The 20,658-nt window shown below is 39.1% G+C and overlaps 6 protein-coding genes across 6 annotated transcripts; 3 read left to right on the top strand and 3 right to left on the bottom strand.

The window, feature by feature from the left end:
- Positions 1-89: 89 nt before the first annotated feature.
- PAAG_01563 (aromatic-L-amino-acid decarboxylase) lies at positions 90-1,874 on the bottom strand (the record flags this gene model as incomplete). The annotated part of the gene is made up of 3 exons (XM_002796509.2): positions 90-732; positions 799-1,744; positions 1,826-1,874. The coding sequence occupies 3 exons, from the start codon at positions 1,872-1,874 to the stop codon at positions 90-92; spliced, it is 1,638 nt and encodes a 545-aa protein (XP_002796555.1).
- Positions 1,875-10,454: 8,580 nt separating this feature from the next.
- PAAG_01562 (hypothetical protein) lies at positions 10,455-11,095 on the top strand (the record flags this gene model as incomplete). The annotated part of the gene is made up of 2 exons (XM_015844380.1): positions 10,455-10,477; positions 10,600-11,095. 2 exons carry the CDS (start codon positions 10,455-10,457, stop codon positions 11,093-11,095), a joined length of 519 nt encoding a protein of 172 aa, XP_015701288.1.
- Positions 11,096-11,703: 608 nt separating this feature from the next.
- Positions 11,704-12,484, bottom strand: PAAG_01561 (hypothetical protein; the record flags this gene model as incomplete). The annotated part of the gene is made up of 2 exons (XM_015844379.1): positions 11,704-12,263; positions 12,334-12,484. 2 exons carry the CDS (start codon positions 12,482-12,484, stop codon positions 11,704-11,706), a joined length of 711 nt encoding a protein of 236 aa, XP_015701287.1.
- A 1,013-nt stretch (positions 12,485-13,497) lies between these two features.
- On the top strand, positions 13,498-14,511 carry PAAG_01560 (hypothetical protein; the record flags this gene model as incomplete). The annotated part of the gene is made up of 2 exons (XM_002796506.2): positions 13,498-14,030; positions 14,139-14,511. The coding sequence occupies 2 exons, from the start codon at positions 13,498-13,500 to the stop codon at positions 14,509-14,511; spliced, it is 906 nt and encodes a 301-aa protein (XP_002796552.2).
- Positions 14,512-15,285: 774 nt separating this feature from the next.
- Positions 15,286-17,635, top strand: PAAG_01559 (hypothetical protein; the record flags this gene model as incomplete). Its single annotated transcript, XM_002796505.1, has 3 exons — positions 15,286-15,315; positions 15,412-16,912; positions 16,986-17,635. 3 exons carry the CDS (start codon positions 15,286-15,288, stop codon positions 17,633-17,635), a joined length of 2,181 nt encoding a protein of 726 aa, XP_002796551.1.
- A 1,044-nt stretch (positions 17,636-18,679) lies between these two features.
- On the bottom strand, positions 18,680-19,419 carry PAAG_01558 (hypothetical protein; the record flags this gene model as incomplete). Its single annotated transcript, XM_002796504.1, has 4 exons — positions 18,680-18,796; positions 18,946-19,175; positions 19,309-19,335; positions 19,398-19,419. The coding sequence occupies 4 exons, from the start codon at positions 19,417-19,419 to the stop codon at positions 18,680-18,682; spliced, it is 396 nt and encodes a 131-aa protein (XP_002796550.1).
- Positions 19,420-20,658: the final 1,239 nt, after the last annotated feature.

Here is a 20,658-nt window from a genome sequence, read left to right as displayed (position 1 = left end):
TACCGCGTTAACCAGCCAAATATCCTCCTACAAATAACATTCTCCCATCCTATATCAATGACCGTATCTGATACCACCTAAATCTTCATCTAGTTTTTCACAGCCCTGCTTTGTCTCTGTTCCGCCAGGACCTCTTCACTCACACTAACCAAGATATCAAATGCACGTCGGATATATTTCTCCTCTGCCATTGTATTTCCACTTACTACCCGGATGACCGGGCGCCCGTGGATCACCGTACACGTCAGGAATATTTCTCCTCGGGCATTGATAGTCTCGCAAACTTTCCGAGTAATAGCTCCTGAGGAGAATGCTGGTTTGGTCGTGCCATTGGTCGTGCCATTGGTCATGCCATTGGTCAGGGTATTATGAGCGACGCCGTTTTGCGTGGTGACACTGTTTGGATCAACTTCATCCAATCCCTTAATTCTGACAACCGTCAATCCAAAGGCCGGCTTTGTGAAGACCTCAAAAATATCATCACGGCTTCTAACGAGGTCAACAAAGACGCGGCCAATGTTTACACCCTTACGGATATGTGCTTTCATGCCAGAAAGCCCGTACGAACGCATGACAAACCACACTTTGAGTGCGCGGAAGCGTCTCCCAAGTGAAAATTGCCAATGGCGAAAGTCAGTCACTGGGGAAGTAAGCGTGCTTGGATTCCGCAAGTAAGCGGGTGCAATGTCCAGAGAGCTGGTGAGGTCGCTTGTATTGCGAAGGAAGAGGCAACTATGGTCGTAGATATGGTCGGATTAGCTTGCGAAAATTAAAGGAAATCCAAAGGGCAAAGCTCACCTAGTGTCAAAATTTACTAGAAGCCACTTGGCCATATCCATATCAAAACTATCGACGCCTTCTGCGAACTCCTTCGCAATGTACTGATACTCCTCCGCCACAAGGGCGGACCCAGCATATGCGGCATCAATATGCACCCAAATGTTCTGCCATGATTCCTTCTCTTTCAGCACAGCTTTGATCTCCGCAAGCCGGTCTATGGCACAGGAATTGGTTGTGCCCATTGTAGCTGTTAAATAGAAAGGCTCAAGCCCGTCTCTCGCACATTGTTCCAGAACCTTGCGCAACGCACCCCCGGTCAATTCCAGGTTGTCCTCTAGTCGCGTCGGGATGGCCCGGTATCGAACACCTGCAATCCGGGCCCCCTTAGCTGTACAGCTGTGTCCCTGATCACTGGCCAGTGCGACAAGGCGTGGGCGTAGTTCCATAATACGATCTTCCCACTCTGGCGTGTCTTCAACCAGCCCCTCCGCTGCAGCTTTAGCTCGGACATGTCGTTCACGAGCGGCAACTATGACGGTTGCAATAGCCTCACTGGCGCTTCCCTGGATAACACCACCACCCGTGCTCTTCCCAGATTTTGATGACGCAGCACTAAGGAAGCAATCCGGTAGTCCCAATGCCTGTGCCAGCCAGTCCATCATGACAATTTCCAATTCCGTACATGCAGGCGAGCACAGCCAATTGAAAGCTGCCGCGGTGAAGGCGGCCGAGTACATTTCACCAATGATAGAAGGGTAAGTCACACAAGAGGGGAAAAAAGCCATGAACTTTGGCGATTGCCAGTGGGTGAGTCCTGGAATGATTTTGGACTCGATGTCCGCGTGTATCTTGCTCCATGGCTCTGGGTCCTTGGGAACCGATGTAGGAAGAAGAGGACGAAGGTACCCTGGTTCTACATCGGGAACGACTCTCTTGGAGACGAGGGTGTTGAAGTAGTTGATTACTGCAGAACTCAAGTTAGACACTACATAGTAAAAGACTCAAAGAGACGAAATGGGGAGAGGAATGCCAATTGAGGGCATACTGTCTTCAACGGCAAAGTGAGCCGCTTCTCTGAATTCTTCCTGGTCCATATCGGGTGTGTAATCCAGGCATATGCTGTCTGTTCGTTGCAAATGATAGAGGACGAGGGGAACGCCGCCGATGGATGTCTTTTGAGCTGGGAGCTCGACGGAGGATTGAAGGCAGCATCGATATATATAACAAAATCTATCCCCTCGTCCGGACCTTGTTAGCACATTTCAATTGGTAATTGTAAACCTCCACACAACGAGAAACACAAAGGAGTTGAAAGTTGTGCTCGGGTTCCTTACCAACCTTTGCCCCTAGGCAACCCACGGAATCCATGGAAGAAGCTACCAAGGAACCATCTGGTAAATACGGTAAATACCTGCCTGGGCTGTCAATCAGATCTTCTGTTTCGCTGACTATAGTTATCAATTTGAAGCTTTTTTAAATCTTAAACCCACTCAAAAACACCAGCAGGGGCTTGGATGAAGCCACAGCTGACATAATCATCTTTAGAATCAAGCCAGACGAGCTCCAATGAAGCTTATATATTGAGCTTCTATTCTTCAAGTTACCCTTCAATGTGATATCAAGAGTTCCTATGCTTTTGTTCCGTCTGTATATCTCCAGAGAGAGATTTTCAAAGACTGTAGCGTGATGCAACTAATATTTCAAGGAGGACAACGTTGTTGTTGTTGTTGTTGTTGTTGTTGTTGTTGTTGTTGTTGTGTGTGTACGGACTTCTCCGTATTGAACTAGCTAATATCTAGCTACGGCAGGCACGTGATTCGGGCAGCCAGCCGCAGTCGGTATCCACAAACACCGCCATCATGCTACGACGCACGCTCTCCTTAAGCTGTGCTTGCCGCTGCGCCTCTCTAGCTCAGCTCAGATCATTTATCACGTCTTGCAGCAAAAATTAGTCAATTACAATAATCGAACGCCTAGAGAAAGCCGTCTGTGCGAAAGCATAACTGTAAAACTCAAAGCAAAAAATCTGTTTATTGTTGAACTCTCTGAACACCCTCTCCGTGGGCCGCAAGATCAGATTACCTCCACTAATCCAATCTTCCCGAAGAAATCAATGCATGCCGGCTGTTGCTTAGAGGCTTCATGAATCCAGCTTCCTCGTTCACTGTAGAGCCTATGTGCAGCAGCTCTTTTTCACGCTTCTCAATTAGATCAATGAACGAGTCAAGAGAGATGCTACAACAGCCCTAACATGTGAGCAGCACCAACATTAGGTAATTAGAGCCAATTGGCTAGTTTAGTTGATTTGATAGTTTCCAACGAATTAACGGGTCTCCCAAGATAAGGATGTTGGTTACTAGTTCAAGTTAGTTAATGTAATCCAACTCCACCCCCTGGCCAGGTTATCAAAATCAGTTTACCTTCAATGCCTGTGCTTTAACACGCCACAACGTCTCCAATTCGTAAGAAAAATATGAAAGACTCTACAGAAATAGAAGAAAGAGTTGAACTTGCCATATCTGTCATCAAAAATCAAGAAATCTCCTCGATCTGTAAAGCTGTGAGATTATATGATATAATATATTTTACTTTAAACTACTAACTTTAATACTAACTTAAAAAAATGAATATATATATAGTATTATATAAATTAACTAAGACTAAAAAGAATTTCTTAGTTGAATAAAATTTATTCTATTAACTAATGAATATTGAGAATATTATTATTATTATACTTTATAATATTCAACTTTTATCACGTTTTTGTTAATAAACATTAAATTTAAAAAGTTTAAATATTATAAAAAGCTTTAAATATTATTTTAAATATTATGAATATAATTAAATAAAAAAATAGAAAAACTATATAAAATATACTTATTAAGAATAAAATTTAAAATAAATATAAATATAATTTTAATAAAATAAAATAATATATTAAATTATTAAAAATTTAAAAAAATTAAAAAATCAATATTAATTTATATAATTAAAATTTCTTTCTATAAAATTTATTAAATAATTAATTATTTAATTTATTTTAAAGTTTAAATATATTAAAAAATATAATAAAAATATATTTAAATATTATTTAATATTATTTAAATCTAAATTAAAATTAAATAAATAAATATTTAAAATATTAAAATATAATTTAATATTTATATTAATATTATAATAATTTTTATTTCTATTAAATAAAAAATAAATTATATATTTATTTTAAAAATTATTATAATTTTTATTAATATAATAGTTTTATAAATTAAAAAATTAAAAATATTTTATAAATTAATTAAATATATTTTTAATATTAAATAAGAAATATTTTTCAATTATTATTTTATTTTTTATTTATTATTTAAAAAAATAATTATATTTTTATTTTTATATTATTAAATAAAAATTATTTAAATTTATATTATTTTAAAATAAATTTTTATACATGATATATTTTAATTTAATTTTATATATTAAATTTATAAAATAAATAAATTTTTATTTAACTAAATAAATAAATAAATAATAATTAAATTTTAAAAAAATTTTATAATAATAGTAATTTTTATTAATTTTTAATTAATTAATTTAACATCTTAATATAATATATAAATTTTTTGAAAAATATATAATAAGTTAATAAAATATATTTTCAGATATATTATTTCTCAAAATAGAAGTTTAATTAAATTGAAATTTACAAAATAGTTTTATTTACTTGATTATAAATGTGTTAAACTAAATTTGATAAAATATTAATAATAAGATTATTAATATTAAGTTTGAATTTGAGTTTGAATTTTCAATCAAAGTATAAAAAATTTTTATTTTTATTTTTATTAACAATAAAAAATTATTTCTTTGAAAACTTGTCAGATAAAATAAAACAAATATATTAAATGTTCAAAAGTTTAATTCATTTTAATTAACACTATAGCTTAATTATCTATATAACTTACTGCTGTATTAATTTTCAAACATTAATATTATCAGCAGTTAAAATATTGATGCTAATTAAATTTTTACTGACAATAGATACTTAAAAACAAAATTTAAATTCATATTTTAAAAAAATCTTATACATATCAATATCTTATAGAATAAAACTGCTAAAATCATATATATAAAATAAAAATATTTAATATTATATATAGAGTAAAAACTCTCTAATCTTATCAATAAATAAAAATACTTAATTCTTCTATACAAAGAAAAGTAAAATATATAAATTCATAATGTAGTAAATATACTACTAAATATAATTTAAATTCTTTTTATATAATAAAAATAAGCTTGTTAGAGAAAGAAAAAAAGAAAATACTAAATAATAATAATAAGTTTTATATGAGTCAGAGTGAATAAAAATTAGTTTGATAAGTTAAAATGAGAAAAATTAAAAATTTGATTAAAGTATAGTTTATTTAATTATAAAAAAAATTAGTAAATTAGATATTAGTTTATTATATTGATATTGAAAATAAATATATAAATAAAATATATTGATCACTAAAATATTATAATACTTTTAAAGAAAAAGATTAAAGAAGTTTTCTATTTCTATAATTTATAATAAAATATTATATAATGCAATTTATAATAAATTATTTATTTAATTTAATAACTTGAATAAGTTTTATTATATCATTTATATCTTTTATTAATATTACTTATAAATGACTTGCAATAGTATATAAGAAATAGTTTTAAATGTCAAATATATTATAATATAAGTATAAAAATATTAAAGATATTATAAATATAAAGTAAAATCATATTTTTGCTATTTCTTAATAAATTTTATTAAAGATTTAGATGATTTCTATAAAATTATACTTATTCTTTATTGAGTATATACTACTTATAATTGATTTTTTCTGTTATATAGTTTAATAACTTTTTAAATATTAAAAAATTATATTTTTAATCACTATTATTATAAGTAAATAAATTTTAATATTAAATTTTTATATCTTTTCAGATTTTAATTATTAAGAAAAAAATTAAAATAAATCAAAAAATAAAAATATATTAAAAAAAATATTTTAAGTTAAACATTAAATATAGAATTATTTATATATATAAGAATTAATTTAAATTAATGTAATATAATATTTTATTTTTTATCAATAATTTATAATCAAGTTTAATAATTTTATGACTTATATTTCAAGTATTTCATTTTTTTATATGTTAATTTTAATTTTACATCTTTTATCTATATATAGCTTTAAATTTCTTTTTAAATAACATCCAATATCTAAAGATTTAAGTTTGTTGAGATAGATTTTAAAACTTACGTATCTATATCATCATAACTTATGTTTGATATACTTGATCAACAAGTTTGGCATCTCCATCCGAGACAGTTCATCGAGTTCCTAGACCTTTGAAGCGGCTCTCAATTTATTGATTCCGGAAACCGACAACTCATGAGAACGATTGTATGCGACAAGAAATGTGAGGACAGCGCTAGACTACTTGTCGATACTGATATTTGAGCGCCTTGCGAACTCTAAAAGGGCCTGTTCAAACTTTTCTGGATGGGGTCTGCGAATTTTTTGAAAAGGCAATTGAAAGTGATTTCTATTGTCATTAAACTACGTTCAACTGGAACCCAGCAGAATTAACTAGACAGTTATTAACACCGTATTTAAATATATAAATTGATTCAGACATACAGAATAGAATCGCACAAAACTACCACGAGCTGAATAACTAGTTAACTAATTTAACACCGACCTGGTGTTTGAGGGGCTACCAACCCCTCATGCATCACGCATAGTAATATGTGCGTCATTAACTGTCCAATATGCCCTGACTTCTTCTTCTCTCTCTCTCTCTCTCTCTCTCTTTTTTTTTTTTTTTTTTTTTTTTTTTTTTTTTTTTTTTTGTTGCTATCTATTGCCGCAAACTGCAAACTCATCTGTACCTTGTTACAAATATGGGTTATATAATTCTGCATAGCGTCTTCACGAATATATTAACTAGATAACATGATTTTGATTAGTCAGTATTCTTTTTTGTAGAGAGGGCACTGTTTCATTCTTTCATTAGTTACTCATCCTAAACCATCATCAACATGGCCACTGATAAAGATGCTACAGAATCAAAAGATTCAAGTGAAAATCCCTTTGACAATTGATAGCAATTCTAAAAAAAGATTTGGATGAGTTAGCAGAGTGGCTTCGGGCGGCAAAAATGGTCACCCATATAAAAACCATATGGCGTTGTCTACCGCAAGACTTCAGAAGGTCTATTGACTACTAACGTAATCCACCCCCGAACGGTGGATACCACTTGGCGGCAGATTCCGAAAATCATCAAATATTCAATGTATTCAACAACTGTCAGACGTGGATCACCTTCGTACGAGAATCGGATTTCGGGCGATTAACAGAATATCCACCAAAACCATTTAAAAACTCCCACTCCTTTTATTCCTTATTTTTGCGAATTTCGGAACTAGTTGCTCTAAAACATGCCACAAATTGAGTTTTGTATGTAAATGGCAAGATCTCGTGGCAAGATCTCGATCACGAGATCTGGCCAGTAAATTAGCAGTAGAAAGACATACAAGAACATGGGGTGAGAAAAGAGGCAACTTGTAATTATAAATAGCCGCAAAAATCTACAAAGAACTGCAGGACAATAACAAGAATAATTATAGATTACTAAGTCAATGACATTCCATTCTCTACTCATCTGATAACAATCAATACGCTTAAATATTGATAATAATAATAAATTAAAACTATTCTATAGTTAAATATATAGCTATTTATTGAGACAAACTGTATATAATACTTTCAATAATCTCATGTGTGATGAAGCTCACTGATAAAATATAGTTTCAATTTGAACTTTAATCTGCATATTAAGCTGCTGAATATATTTATAATTTTTTTATATAAATAAAACAGTATTCTGATCTAGATTAGTATGTCTTTATAACTTTTTCTTCATCTTTCATTTATTTTCTGCTCATTGAATCTTGATTTTCTGATGAAGAAGATTTATGTTTATAGTTATCTACATAATCTTTTCAATATGTTGAAGATATATTGAACTATTAGATAATTATTTCTTTTATTAAAATTTCTCTGCAAGTAATAATTACATAATCAAGCTGATGAGTAATTTAACATATTTAAAATGTTAAATATATTAAGTCATTAATAAATTAAAAAGTGATAACTGTGATATTTTTATACGTAGTTAAATGATAATTTTTGACTGAATTTTTTCTATATTTAATAATTTAAATTCTATTCTAATAAAGTTACTACAGATTCTTTTTTTAAAAAAGTTTTTTTCATATATAAATAAATAAAAATGAAAGAATCACTTTTATCAATATAATTATTTTCTTCAATTATCATCTTTTTAATTAGTTTTTTATATGTGATATTTTAATAATTCAAAAAATATCAATATATAGTAATAAAAGAAGATGAGATACACAAACAAATATATAAAAATAGATAATTATATTATTTTTATAAAAATTATTAAACTTTATAATCAGATAATTATTAAAAATAAATAATTTTTTTATATGTATTAAATAATATTTAGTTATAATTCAAATATGATTTTAAGTTAATGTAAATCTAATATCAATAATTTAATTATTAATACTTATAGTTATTCTTTAATCTTGAGAAAAAGTTAATTTTAATATTAAAATATTTGATATTTCATTTCCTTTAAATTATTATAATAAAATAAAACATTTGTTTGATTTTATAAATTTAATAGTTGTGATTTATTTACAATTTTCTAAATAACTAGCTATATAAAATGTTTACTATTTTTAACTATAATAATAATTTTAAAGTTATATAAAATCTTATTATAAAGTTAATCTTATCAAAGTTTCAGATAACATTTTTGCAAATTTTATATTTTTAAATAACTTCATATCTCATTTTTAATAATTATTTTATAATCATTAAATTCTTCTACTTTGTCTATTGATGGTCTATACTATGATTATAGCTGTATATAAATGAGAATAATGTTGAAAATCTAAATATTAGTTGATTCTGAGAGTGATGATAAAATGAAGAATTTATATTTAAAGTAGAATCTATATTATTTATCTTTGTCAATTTATGATTATTTGCATGTGTTTCTAAGCATGATTTGATGCCAGCAAGTCATTTGTGCAGAATAGATTCAGAAATCTCATACATCTTTGCAACTTTTCATTTTATATATATATATATATATATATATATATATAGATTTGATTCATATGCAGCAATGGCCAACTGAATCTGAGATTCTTGAGATAAAGGCTTTTTGAATTAAAAACACCAAGAAATGATGTGTTGAAGATAGTCGAGTTGAATATTTGATCATTTTCGGAGAGAATCCGCCGCTCGGTGGTGTCCGCTGTTCGGTGGTGGAGATAATAACTAACGTTCTTCAACCACTTTCTGGATCACACCACTTACTGGATCACTTTTCTCACGTGATATAAAACTCTATTTGATAACTCCTAATTGACTAGCTTGGTTTCACTGCAACAAGCTACCAGCCCTAGACACAACATTAGCTTTCGTCATTTTAAATTGGCAGTGCTTTTGTAGTGAAATGATGATTTAGACTTGCATAAGGAACATTATACAGTCTGGCAGCTCTTCACTGGCTTAATCCTTGGTTTTGCATAGCGAAAGTAGTCAAAATAAGTTGATTTTCACTCATATTCGCCTGAACATTTGCTGAATATTAACTGTACGAAGGTTGAAGCTACGTTGTTTTAATTGGTTGCATACTAAATTAGACTATATCACGTGAGTAAGTGATTCATTCAGTGGTGTGATGGCTAGATATACGTTAGCCACAAAAGCTCCCGATTTGGCTAATCCCACGTAACGATTGGAAAACGCTCAAACAATGGACTGCTGAATGATGCTTAAACTGCTGGGAGACTGCCTTGTGTAGTTGTCGGTACAAAGCGTCTCTAAATATGGTGTGTCTCAGCAAGTGGTGAAATATGTGCTGGGATGATTTATTCTCTTGCACTGGGAGGCGTTAGGGAGCTAATCTCTATGCACGGGATCGCGTGCCCGGGAGCAAACGTTAACTACGCCAAGCCCCAACACAAAATAATTGTTGGGCACACGTTTCCCCGGGCAGCCGCCCCACCGCACGTGATTAGTGTATAGATCGTCCACCATTCATCCGAACTGGAGATTAAACCACGTTGTGTAGAGTGCCCCAACGACCAACCTTCACTCCAACAAATCACAACCAGCAGCATTCACAGTATTCCAGTTATTCTGCTTTTTGTTGCAAAACCACATTTCGGCGACGGCAGATATGTGCATTGGTGGACTAGGTTCACTTTAAAATTTTTCTATGACCGTGTCTTCGGATTTCGCAGCAGGGCAATCCGCGATGGAACCGAGATGTGGACCTGTCCCGCTTTTTTTTTCTTTTCGGGCGAGCCTCAATATTTCTGCTGTAACTCACGAAACCAGTTTTTTCTCTTTCGTCGCATGTTGTGATGGAAAAGGGTCTGAAACACTTCTGTCAGCGAGAAGAGCTTCCTGACCTTGCTCTGTGGTGGCCGCATCACTTGTCTTGATTTTCTTCTCGCACAACTTCTTCTTCGACCAGTTATAGGAAATAGCCGTTTCATAGTTGACAGTTAACGATGATAAACCATGCCCAGCACCCTCCTTAAAACGTGCGATCGCCAAGGCACAAAACAGATCATATTTCGCACAATCTTTCCGTATCATATCTTTCTCTGCCAGTTGATATCCATTGTCTCATTTTTGGCTTCCTAGACATCGTGAGCGTTTTTAGTCTCGGCCTCGCTTGTCGACACCTTTGGAACATTGCCAAACCCATCATAATAAAGTTTTTTTCTGAGTTCTCAGGAGGGTGGGCCGGAACCTCTATTGTTTGCGTGGGCCAATTCACCCAGTCCGCTCTAGACCTCGACGAACGATTCTGGTCAAACGGGCCTCTTCGACAAACCCCCAAGAGTGCGACTTCAACTTTAGCTTTCCGAATGTCATTAGTAGTTATGCACTCGACAGAGTTAATCGGCATCGTTGACACATCCGTCAATAGGCCCCGAGTTCTACGGAAGTTAACGACTCGCGAGTTTGTTATCGCACATAAAATCGCACTAAATCCGGAGTATGTTCATGGCCCGTTCATCGACGCTCTTGGATTCGGTGACGGGATCGTTTCTCGAACCTTTTGTTCAGCTAATGATCCTTACGTGCTGCGCTGCAGCGACCCTCAAAGGGGAACACACTGTAAGGGTGTCTGGGTTGGGTTGGACACAACCTAGAAATTGCTCCGTTTGATGCTCTTAATGACGACGGTTCCTGGAAGGATAGCAGCAATGAAGTGCTAAAATAAATGGAAGAGATCTACGGGGCGGAATATGGAGAAGGATGGCAAGAGGGAGTTGATCTCACGTCGGCACATGTGGATTACGGACGCAAGATACTAATTCAAAGTAATTGGCGTACCGGCAGCTTCTTGAAAATATCATATAAATTCTCTTTCTCTTCTTTTCATCTTCGCCGGCCAGCAGAGGTTTCTGGCTTGGGAGACTTCTGAAACATGAGAGATTATTGAATCTATTCTTCTATCTTTTGATACCACCCGGCTGTTCATTAAACCTTCTGGCGACTGTCTGCGAAGGGACACTCACGGGAGGTTTCTATGAATATGATGATTCGGGTATTCAGCCCACATCGCAGATATTGCAATCCATCAGCTTGAACTTCTTCGATGCCGCCTTTGGAAACGCTTAGTCAAGTTCCCTGGTCCATGGAACGAATAAAAACGGTCTGCCTGCATGAGTTTGGTGTTCTGCAAACAGATAGAGCATATTTTGGGTCCCGGCTCCGTTCGGACTGCTTGAATGACCGATTCGAGGACAATGTTAGATTATGGTTGGCCCATCACTTCCGCCTTGACAGCCGTCGGTTTCACAGTGATGGGCTTGCGGCTGGAGCCACGGCCACGCCGACGGCAGAGGGGATGCTCTCCAGCACCATAATATACACTGACGCCGTGGATGGCGGTGATCTGCCTTTGCAATTCCCCCTCTGGGACCCTTGGTGGCAGCGTTAGGACCGCGTCAATCACGATCATCTGTTCGGGCGTCTTGTACTCTGACCGCACCAGTTCATTTTCCATGTCCTTGTCGACCACCTTTCCGGAGACCTGCCGCTGACTGTCTACTACCGGCTCTTCCGGTCGGTATCGCTCCAGAATATCACGCTTGAGTTGGATTCTCGCACGTTGCTTCTCGCTGCGGGGGCCGGCGACTGGCCTTGTTATGTCTTTTATCCTGCCTCTCGTGCTTTTCAAGCCGGCTGTGATATTTCTTTCTCCATTGCTCGTCCCTCCTAGCCTTTCGCCGGTACTTTGTCCCATCCGGCCCCGGAGCCAACGTGCAGCGAAGTCACAGCGCTTTTTCAGATGTTTAACTCTCTGGGGAAGATCTTCAAGATAGGTGGCTGGTGTCAGCTTCCATGGTCGGCGGGGGTAGATGGACCGGCTCATCGAGCACACCATCCTCACCAATGCCTTTCTGCGGCTCGAGGCCACGGTAGATGCTAAGGATATCAGCGGTGATATTTCGATTCAGGTAGTGTTTGAGGAATGTATCAAACCTGGCGTGCTGGAGCATTAAGTTCTGGAGAGAATCGCTCACGTCCGCCATTTGACAACGCCAACGTTGACAGACACGTTCACTCGAAAATGGATAAGAGGAGGGGGAAACTACCAGCAAGAAGGAAATGACAAGTGGACACTCCTTGGTTGTCTTCATTTTCCGAGGCCGCGGGGTTCTTCACTGTATGGAAGCATGGTATTGTGTTTGCAACGTGCAGACGATTTCCGTCTTTCATGGTACACACCTGATCTGATTATTCGGCTTTGCTGAATGCATTCGAGCATCCTTTAATTCCGGGGTAGTTGCTGTCATGGGCGGTCGCAGTTGGGGTCAAGTAAACACTGTATATGGATACGACGGCTGTCTAGAAAGCGGAGAAGAGACGTTAAAATAAACATGCCAGCGAACCCAGTGATAATATAAATTTCGCCAGTCATCGCGAAGCGAGGTCTGAGCCTCAAAAGCGGAGCCGCGCCAAGCAACCCATTATCCTTGACGTTCCGTACGAAATTTAAATGATTCTTTAATGCTCTGTTGCCGCACACAGGAGTATCTCCCAACTACGGGGTAACAGTTACCTGCAAGTTGCAACTCTGTGGAAGCCAATCGGCAGACCCATTAACCTCGCGCCAGAACCGAAAGTTCGATATCGGCTCTTTTCATTGAATCATCGTATTTTGAGTCTCTATGTCGGGTAACGTTTACTGTCGTATCATTATAAACAAAACATGGCAATGTGCCCATGCACGCCGGCAGCTGATTGGTTGGATGCTATCAAATTTTTGCTTCCGTCTTCGTAGATCGACATCAAATTCTCGTATTCCATTTTAATCCGCCAAATTTCTCAAGCGGGAGCAACTTGACTAGCCTCCAAGCTAGGCTTCTCTGGCAATGAAAGAAATTTCAAAATTTCCCGTTTTGTTCTCGAGCTCGCTTTTAAAATGGGGGGCTCCCACCCCATTTTGCTTCTGTATCGGCTTTCTTCAGTTTTCTCAAAACGTCATCTCAAGGATATCCCACTCTTTTTTAGGACATTTAGTTGATAAGCGCATAACGCAAGCATGCCTTCATGGACCAACTTCATAAATCTCGCGTTCCTCGCGTTCTCCGCCTCAACCTCTGCGCTAGAGGCTGGCCAATTGGTCCCCGACTCCCCCAGTGTTCTTCTGAGCACAAGAGACGCCATTGATAGCATGTCTATTCCAGAGACTGGAGATCTACAATCACTGATGAGACGCGCCTGTCCAGCAAGGTGCTCACAATACTGCTGCGTCTCTGATGGTACCTGCATCCCTTCGCTAAGTTGGAGTTGCTGCGGCGGTGGCGTTGTTTGCAGACCAGGACGAAAATGCTGTCATAACGGCTGTATTGATGCTAACGAGGAATGCTGTCGCACGGCTGGCAGGCATTGTAATGCCGGGTATGAGTGTTGGTTAATCAACGGCAGCCCTAGATGCTGCCCACGGGGCCAGTGCGGCTCCAGCGGTGGATCTGGTGGCAGCGGTTCCAGGAAAACCATCACTTACCCACCGATTCAGACAAGGACGTTGGGTAGTGGTTCAAGCTTTGGGTATTATACTTGGACGGTAACCTGGTAGGTGCCCTTCTCTTTTTACCTGCAACTGCCGTTCTCATCCGCAGGTCTGCATCTGCATTGAAGACGCAGAAGGCAAAATCTCAATAGACCGCTAACCCCTGACAGGACATACCGAGTCATATTCTACACCTCAATCACAGTTCGAAGAACCACGACGACCACCACAACAAGTGTCATTTCTTTCTATGGATCCGACTCTGCGGATGCCTCGTCTTCTTTCCGTGCCTACACCGCCACAGCAACGTATGATCCCCCAGCAAGCGCGACAAATCCACCAGAGCCAACTAGCGGTAGCAATGGTAGTGGCAGTGGAGGCAACGACGGCAGCGGAACTCCAGGCACGGGCAACGATTTGGTTGCTGTCCCACCCAGGAGTTCGAGTTCCGTAGCCACTCAGCGCAGTGGCGTCTTGAATTGGCACACAGCGCTCATTGCGTGCACTGCTCTCATACCTGGATTCCTTGCGGTTTATCTGTAAGGTAACAAGTAAGCCTCCGCAAGTTTATAGATTTAACACAATCTCATCAGCAAATTGCCTTTTTGATTCTATCTTTTATCGCCAATTCGTTCCCGGATAATGTGATAATGAACCCTTAGCCCCCCCACAACCTGTGTGTTCTACTTGGAATTTTCTTATTTCTATTCAGCGTTCCTTTTTCAAGCCTAACGCCCCTGCCGCGAGGTAGGGCTTGCATGCGCAGTTCACATTATGAAATGACAACCCCGCATTTGTAATGTATGTACATACTCTGCATTTATGTACAGTATCTAATCGATGTCGTATTAGTTTTCAATTTCACACTGATGTATATAATATATAGAAGCTTACAGAGTATGCCTGTCAATTTCTGCTCATTCATTATTGAAGGGTTTATTTTTATTTTTATTCTTTTTGGACAAGGAGGATGGAGGTCTCTTGATGATTCTGACCAATTGTTTGAGAAACTAAGCTGATACCGTAAAAGGTAAGTATGTACATATCTATATGCAGTAACAGATAGCATAACTATCACAATATTTTGTTCTTGAGTTAATTCATTGTATTTTCTCATACTTTTATTTATTTTGCGGTGTCTATTCTGTGCTCTGCAGTGGAAGTTGTCCTGTATGTCTACCGCGCTAAACCCTTCTCGGCCACCCTAGGATCGCGGCAGATTTCTCTTTTGTCCGCGTCAAAAACACGCAACCTAACACACCGAGCACATCGCAAGCTCAACCTGCTTGAACCAACTCCCAGCACAGCCAGCCCACCATGCCGGCATTCAAAGATGAACACATCCTGGTATGTACTACGTCTATCCTAACCTGCCCACACTGCCTCCTTGCGAAAACGTTCTTTAGTGAGCTCCAGCTGATACCATAACTTTCCACTATTCAGATCATTGCGCCAGGCTCGCAAACCACCCTGGCGCAATTAGGTCTACCTGAATCCTTCACGCCTGCAAAGTTCCGCTTCCCAACTCGCATGTTCCCCGCTGAGAAGAAGGGCGAATGGGAGCCGTTCAAAGTCCGCGAGAAGATTGTTACAAAAAGTATGACTGCGCCAATCTCCGGTACCACAGCTGACGGGTCCACTGCGACAAATAATGCGCCAACGAATCAGAACGCTGGATCTAAACAGGATACTGAAATGAAAGACGCTACCGAGGCAGAAGACACCGCTGAAGGCGCAACTGCAGGAGGCGAAACAGAAGATGGAAAAGCAGACGGAGCCCAACCAAACACTGAAAATGATCAGGAGGAAACCGCTGCGCCGTCTGGGCAGCCAGAGGAGGAAGAAGTGACATACGAGGAGGATCCAACATCAGACGAAGGTGCCGTGTATCCTATACGAAACGGCGAAATAGTCGATTGGCCTTGCTTCTTTGCTCTCCTGTCCCACATCTTCAAAACCCTCAGCCCACCTTTCCATACCCCCATCATGTTTATTGCACAGCCAGTGTGGACCGCACGCGACCGCGAGGTAATCACCCAGTTTGTTTTTGAGAAATTTCAGACTCCAGCGTTCTGTCTGATGGATTCTGCTTTGGCTGTCTGCTATGCGTACGGTACTGCGAATGCCACCGTTATCGACATTGGTCATGGCAAGGCAGACGTCACTGCAGTGACTGATTTTGCTGTCAATGAGCATGGCAGAGGACTGGCATTGCCCAACTGTGGTGGTGAAGCGATCACGGACCGGCTGGAGGAATTATTGGGCCCCAAGGGTTTCACACGTGATATGTGTGAGCAGCTGAAGAAAAGCAGTATCTGTGAAGTTCTACCTGCGAATGTACCTCTTCCGGGAAGTTCGGAGACTACCTCGCAAATACCAAATTTGTCAGATACGTCTAGCACAGTAGCGGGGGCTAATAAGGAGTTGGCGAAGCCTGGCATCGGCATTTCAGGCAAGGGGGGAGAAACAACTAATGGAACAGGGGACGTGGAAGAGGATGAGGGCATTCTCGACGTTGCGGCTATCGTCAGCAGCGGTAACACAAGCGAGTTCCTTGCCAGGAGAGAGAGAGAAAAGGCAGAACGGGCAGCCGCTAAGAAAGGGGCAACTGATGCAACGGGAAAACCAGTCCGGCTGCCCAACTACAAGAAAGAGAAGGCAACATTCCAGTATCATGAGTTTGTTCGAATTGAGCCCAAGGATGGGTACACGCAAAACACCACAACCCAGTATATTCGACAGAAACGCGATGTTGAGGTTGGCATTGAAAGGTTCCTAGCCTTAACACCCAGTGAGACGAAATCCAAGGACTTGGGTAGTTATGGTATCTTGGATACACTTGCTGCCCAAATCCACCACACCATTCTTTCCGTCCCCGATGCGCCCAAGCGTAGCGAGCTATGGGACTCCTTCATCATTCTAGGAAATGGCAGCATGGTGAAAGGTTAGTCCGGTCTTTTTCTATCTTCTCTCCACAACAACTACCAAGCGTTTACTTACCCCATATACGAAATCAGGATTTCCCCAAGCCCTTCTTGCCACTATAACCCAGAAATACGTCCTCTCTCCCTCCTCAGGCACAATATTCACCTCCGAACTGCCCTCCCAAATGTCCACACCCCTCCCCACGGGCGGCACAAACACCCCCGCCCATGTCCAGAATCCAGGCCTCCTCCACCACCCAGCTGCCCATGGCGTAAACCCACTCCTCGTCGCTGCCACCCACGCCAACAACCCTGCAACCCCCAACCACCTCAACTCCAACGATCCCAATAACAACGCCGCCGCAGTAGCCCACCACCACCGCTCAACTGGCCACTCGCAAACACCTACCTCCATCCACCTCCTCAAGCCTCCAGAATACTTTCCGGAATGGAAGAATCAAGGGGGTAGCACCGCGGGTGGTAGCGGTGGAGTTGCTGCTGCCAGTGGTGCAGGCGCGGCGGGATCATCGGGAGCTGTTTTGGCAAATGGGGTCTCGTTACTTCCCGGGACAGCGGCATCGACGAGCGGACAAAATGTCGGTATGGAAGAGGCGACGTTTCTAGGCGCGCAAGTTGCGGCGAAAGTGGTGTTTGTTATTGATCAGGGGCTTAGCAAAGGGTTTTTGAGCCGGGTGGAGTATAATGAGGCGGGACCGGGGGGAATTCACGATTGTGCTTTGTGAAAATGTAGTTCTGTAATTGGGTCCAGGGGTTTGGTTCAGATCCGTGATGTATTCTGTTTTTTAGTTCTTTTCTGGTTTGACCGGGGCTTTTTAATGTATGAAAAGATGATTTCGGAAATTGGTCACGGAATGGGAACGGCTTTGGGGTTCGCAGGCGCCAATCAACTATGATCTTTTTTTTATTCCTTTTTGGTTCTTAATTTCTTCTTCACTTCCATCATTTGCACAACTTCTGGTGGCTAGCTCCATACCCATGGAGTGATCTATGCTTATTGGCCAAACACTTTTTATGTTGTTTCCGCTACGTCTAGACAAGTGAGGTTACTCATTTAGCTAGGCGGTTTGCCCACGGACAAAGTGGAAATAAGAACGGTATTATGAACGTCCGCAGTTCCATTGCAGAAATTAAAGTTGAGAATTGAAAAAACACATAAGAAGTAAAATATACTATGCCATCATCAATCATCATGCAGCCAGTTGAAATAGAAAGCAAAAGGGTCCGCAACAACCGGAACGCCAGTGGAAGGAACTCATGTACACACATTACTATATACACTTCGAATACCAAACGCCTGTAAGCATCCCGCAAAAGAAAGAAAACGAAAAAGCCAGTTCCGTGCTCCTTTGCGCCCATCTAATAATTTCCCCCGGATCTTCATCACGTGCTCATCAATTTCATTTAAACCCAGTCGTTGGACGATAAAAAAAAAATAAATAAATAAATAAATAAATGATAAAAAAAATAATAAAGCGCCTAAATGGGCATTGTTGTCGCGATGAGGCGACAGCTATTTACTCCAGCAGGAGTCTGTGTTGTTTCAAGGAGGAAAGGAAGGGGGAGGGCCAATCACATCGCCTATATCGTGATTTGTTGATAACGTCCGGGAAGTAAGTTAGTTAAATATATTTAAATATATTGGTGCTGGGAAGGAAGCTTAGCTTTGGGCATAAAAATGAGGAGAGATAAAGTGGAAAGGAGATAGGGACATACTACATACCTAAGAAGATAGCAACGGAGTCGAGAACCCTGTTTGCCCATCGACTTCAGCTTCCAGCGTTATATTTCTCCCCCGCACAGCGGAAGAGCTCTTGCTGCTGCTGAAGCAACTCTTCCTCAGTTAAACCACTCTGTTCCATCTTATTAACCTTTTTCTCACGGGTCTGTAGTTGACGTCAGTCAGTATACTTAATTTGAAGAAAAGGACGCAAGATAGGATATCTCATTCCCTGCATCGCCTTAGGAATGAATTCTTTTATTTTTAAGAAAAGAAGTAACTCGCCTTTAACTGCTCCTTATGTTCCTCCGCTACTGCCAGCACGTCGGGTACATACTCTCCAAAACCCAAATCCGTCAAAGCCTTCTCAATATGCTCGCATGCGATTGTCTTCTTTGCTTCTTTCTCGCTGATATCGTTTGCCTCCGAGGATATTAGCGTGATAAATTCAACGCAGCATTCGATGAGTAGGTCTCGCGCATCCTTTGCGAAAGTCTGACCCGACGAAGGGGGTAAGATCTCTGTAATTATTTTTTGGACAGTGGCTAAGAGGGCTGTTAGTTTAATGGTTGTATGCAAAGTGGCTGAAATAATAGTGTAAGGAAATGGAAGAGCGTAAAATAGCTTGCACAGGGCAATATCGAGACAGGAGCTCAATCTTTTTTGGGTTCAAGGTACCTTTCGGGAGGGAGAGATCATCGTTGCCTGTACCAGTCAATGTTAGTTTCGAGAGATCAGGGTAGACGAGGCGCTAAGTAGAGAAATACCTCCAAACTCTCGGTCTGACATATTTAAGATGTAGAAATGAAAGCTGACAATCAGTTCAGGTCACTGATTAAGTACACTACCAAGAAAAGCAGTCGTTGTTGGCGAGAACCGAGGTCGAGTTGGTGCAAATATGTACCGATTATGCAGGGCGCGACTCGAGGTTCGTTTATTTTAATCGATGATTGTCGCAAATATTCTGCCTTGTCACGTGCCAACTTCAAACTCACCGCTTTTTGTGATGACTAAGCTGCAGTCATCTCATAAATTTCTGTTTTTGGAAACTTCTTCGTACACAAAATCTTTTTCTCTTTTCTTCATTCTTTGCATTTCCCACGACACCGAATGGCTGAACTTGAAGAAATTCATATAATGCCTCCTGCTTAATGCACCTACTGACAATGGTATGTTCTGACAATTATTTTTTCCATTCCTTGCTTTTCAACTACCATGATGAACTTTGTTGTCGCCCCTATCATACCATCGAGCACAAACTCCCGTGGTGATTTACCTGTCCAAGCCAAACGGACTTCTGATCCTAGTCTCCCTTCTACGCGAGGATTCTACCACTGTCATTTGCACATGTTTCCCCTCCTGTTTTCGTTAGGAAACCACTACTAATATACAAATATTCAGATACATCTAGGCTTGCCATTTTGCAGCACAATGTGCCCCGTGTGCCTCTGGTCCAGTCATTGAGGCTGCAACAATTTTCTACATGGTCAATTGATCCGCTGATGATTGTATGCGTTTACAAAACAAAATGTTTTTCGTGTTTTAATTTATGGGAATTTATTGTGATGAGCATCATTTCGTGTACTATCAAATGCCGATGTTCAATGAAGAGCTGCGATTACGTTCTGACACAACCTCACCGCCCACCTGTGTTCATTATTGGAGATGATGTTTTGAATGGAAAACCGAAGGGGGTTTTACTAATAGTTGAATACAATTGGCTCTAGGACAGATGACACAAGCGAGAAGCATGTGGAAACATATTTTGATCGTTTGTAGGTAGGTTGCATATTGATTTCTTAAATTCCTTCTTCTCCCCACTCGGTACCCACCTCATCTTAAATTGGAGACAAATGATTAAAACATACACTCCATGCTAAATATAAAGGTGTCTCTGATATCTAATGCTTAATACATGTGTCCATTTTCATCTTTCGAATGATGTCTTTTGATTTATTTTTTCTTTGTCAACTATATTCTTGCTTTTATTGTCCTGCGATTCGAGTCTTGCTGACTTGGTATGCTAAA

The sequence above is a fragment of the Paracoccidioides lutzii genome, assembly GCF_000150705.2.
Source record: "Paracoccidioides lutzii Pb01 unplaced genomic scaffold supercont2.3, whole genome shotgun sequence".
Classification (NCBI taxonomy): domain Eukaryota; kingdom Fungi; phylum Ascomycota; class Eurotiomycetes; order Onygenales; family Ajellomycetaceae; genus Paracoccidioides; species Paracoccidioides lutzii.
The sequence above is the reverse complement of the archived record's forward strand: the minus strand, read 5'-3'. Positions and strand labels throughout refer to the sequence as shown.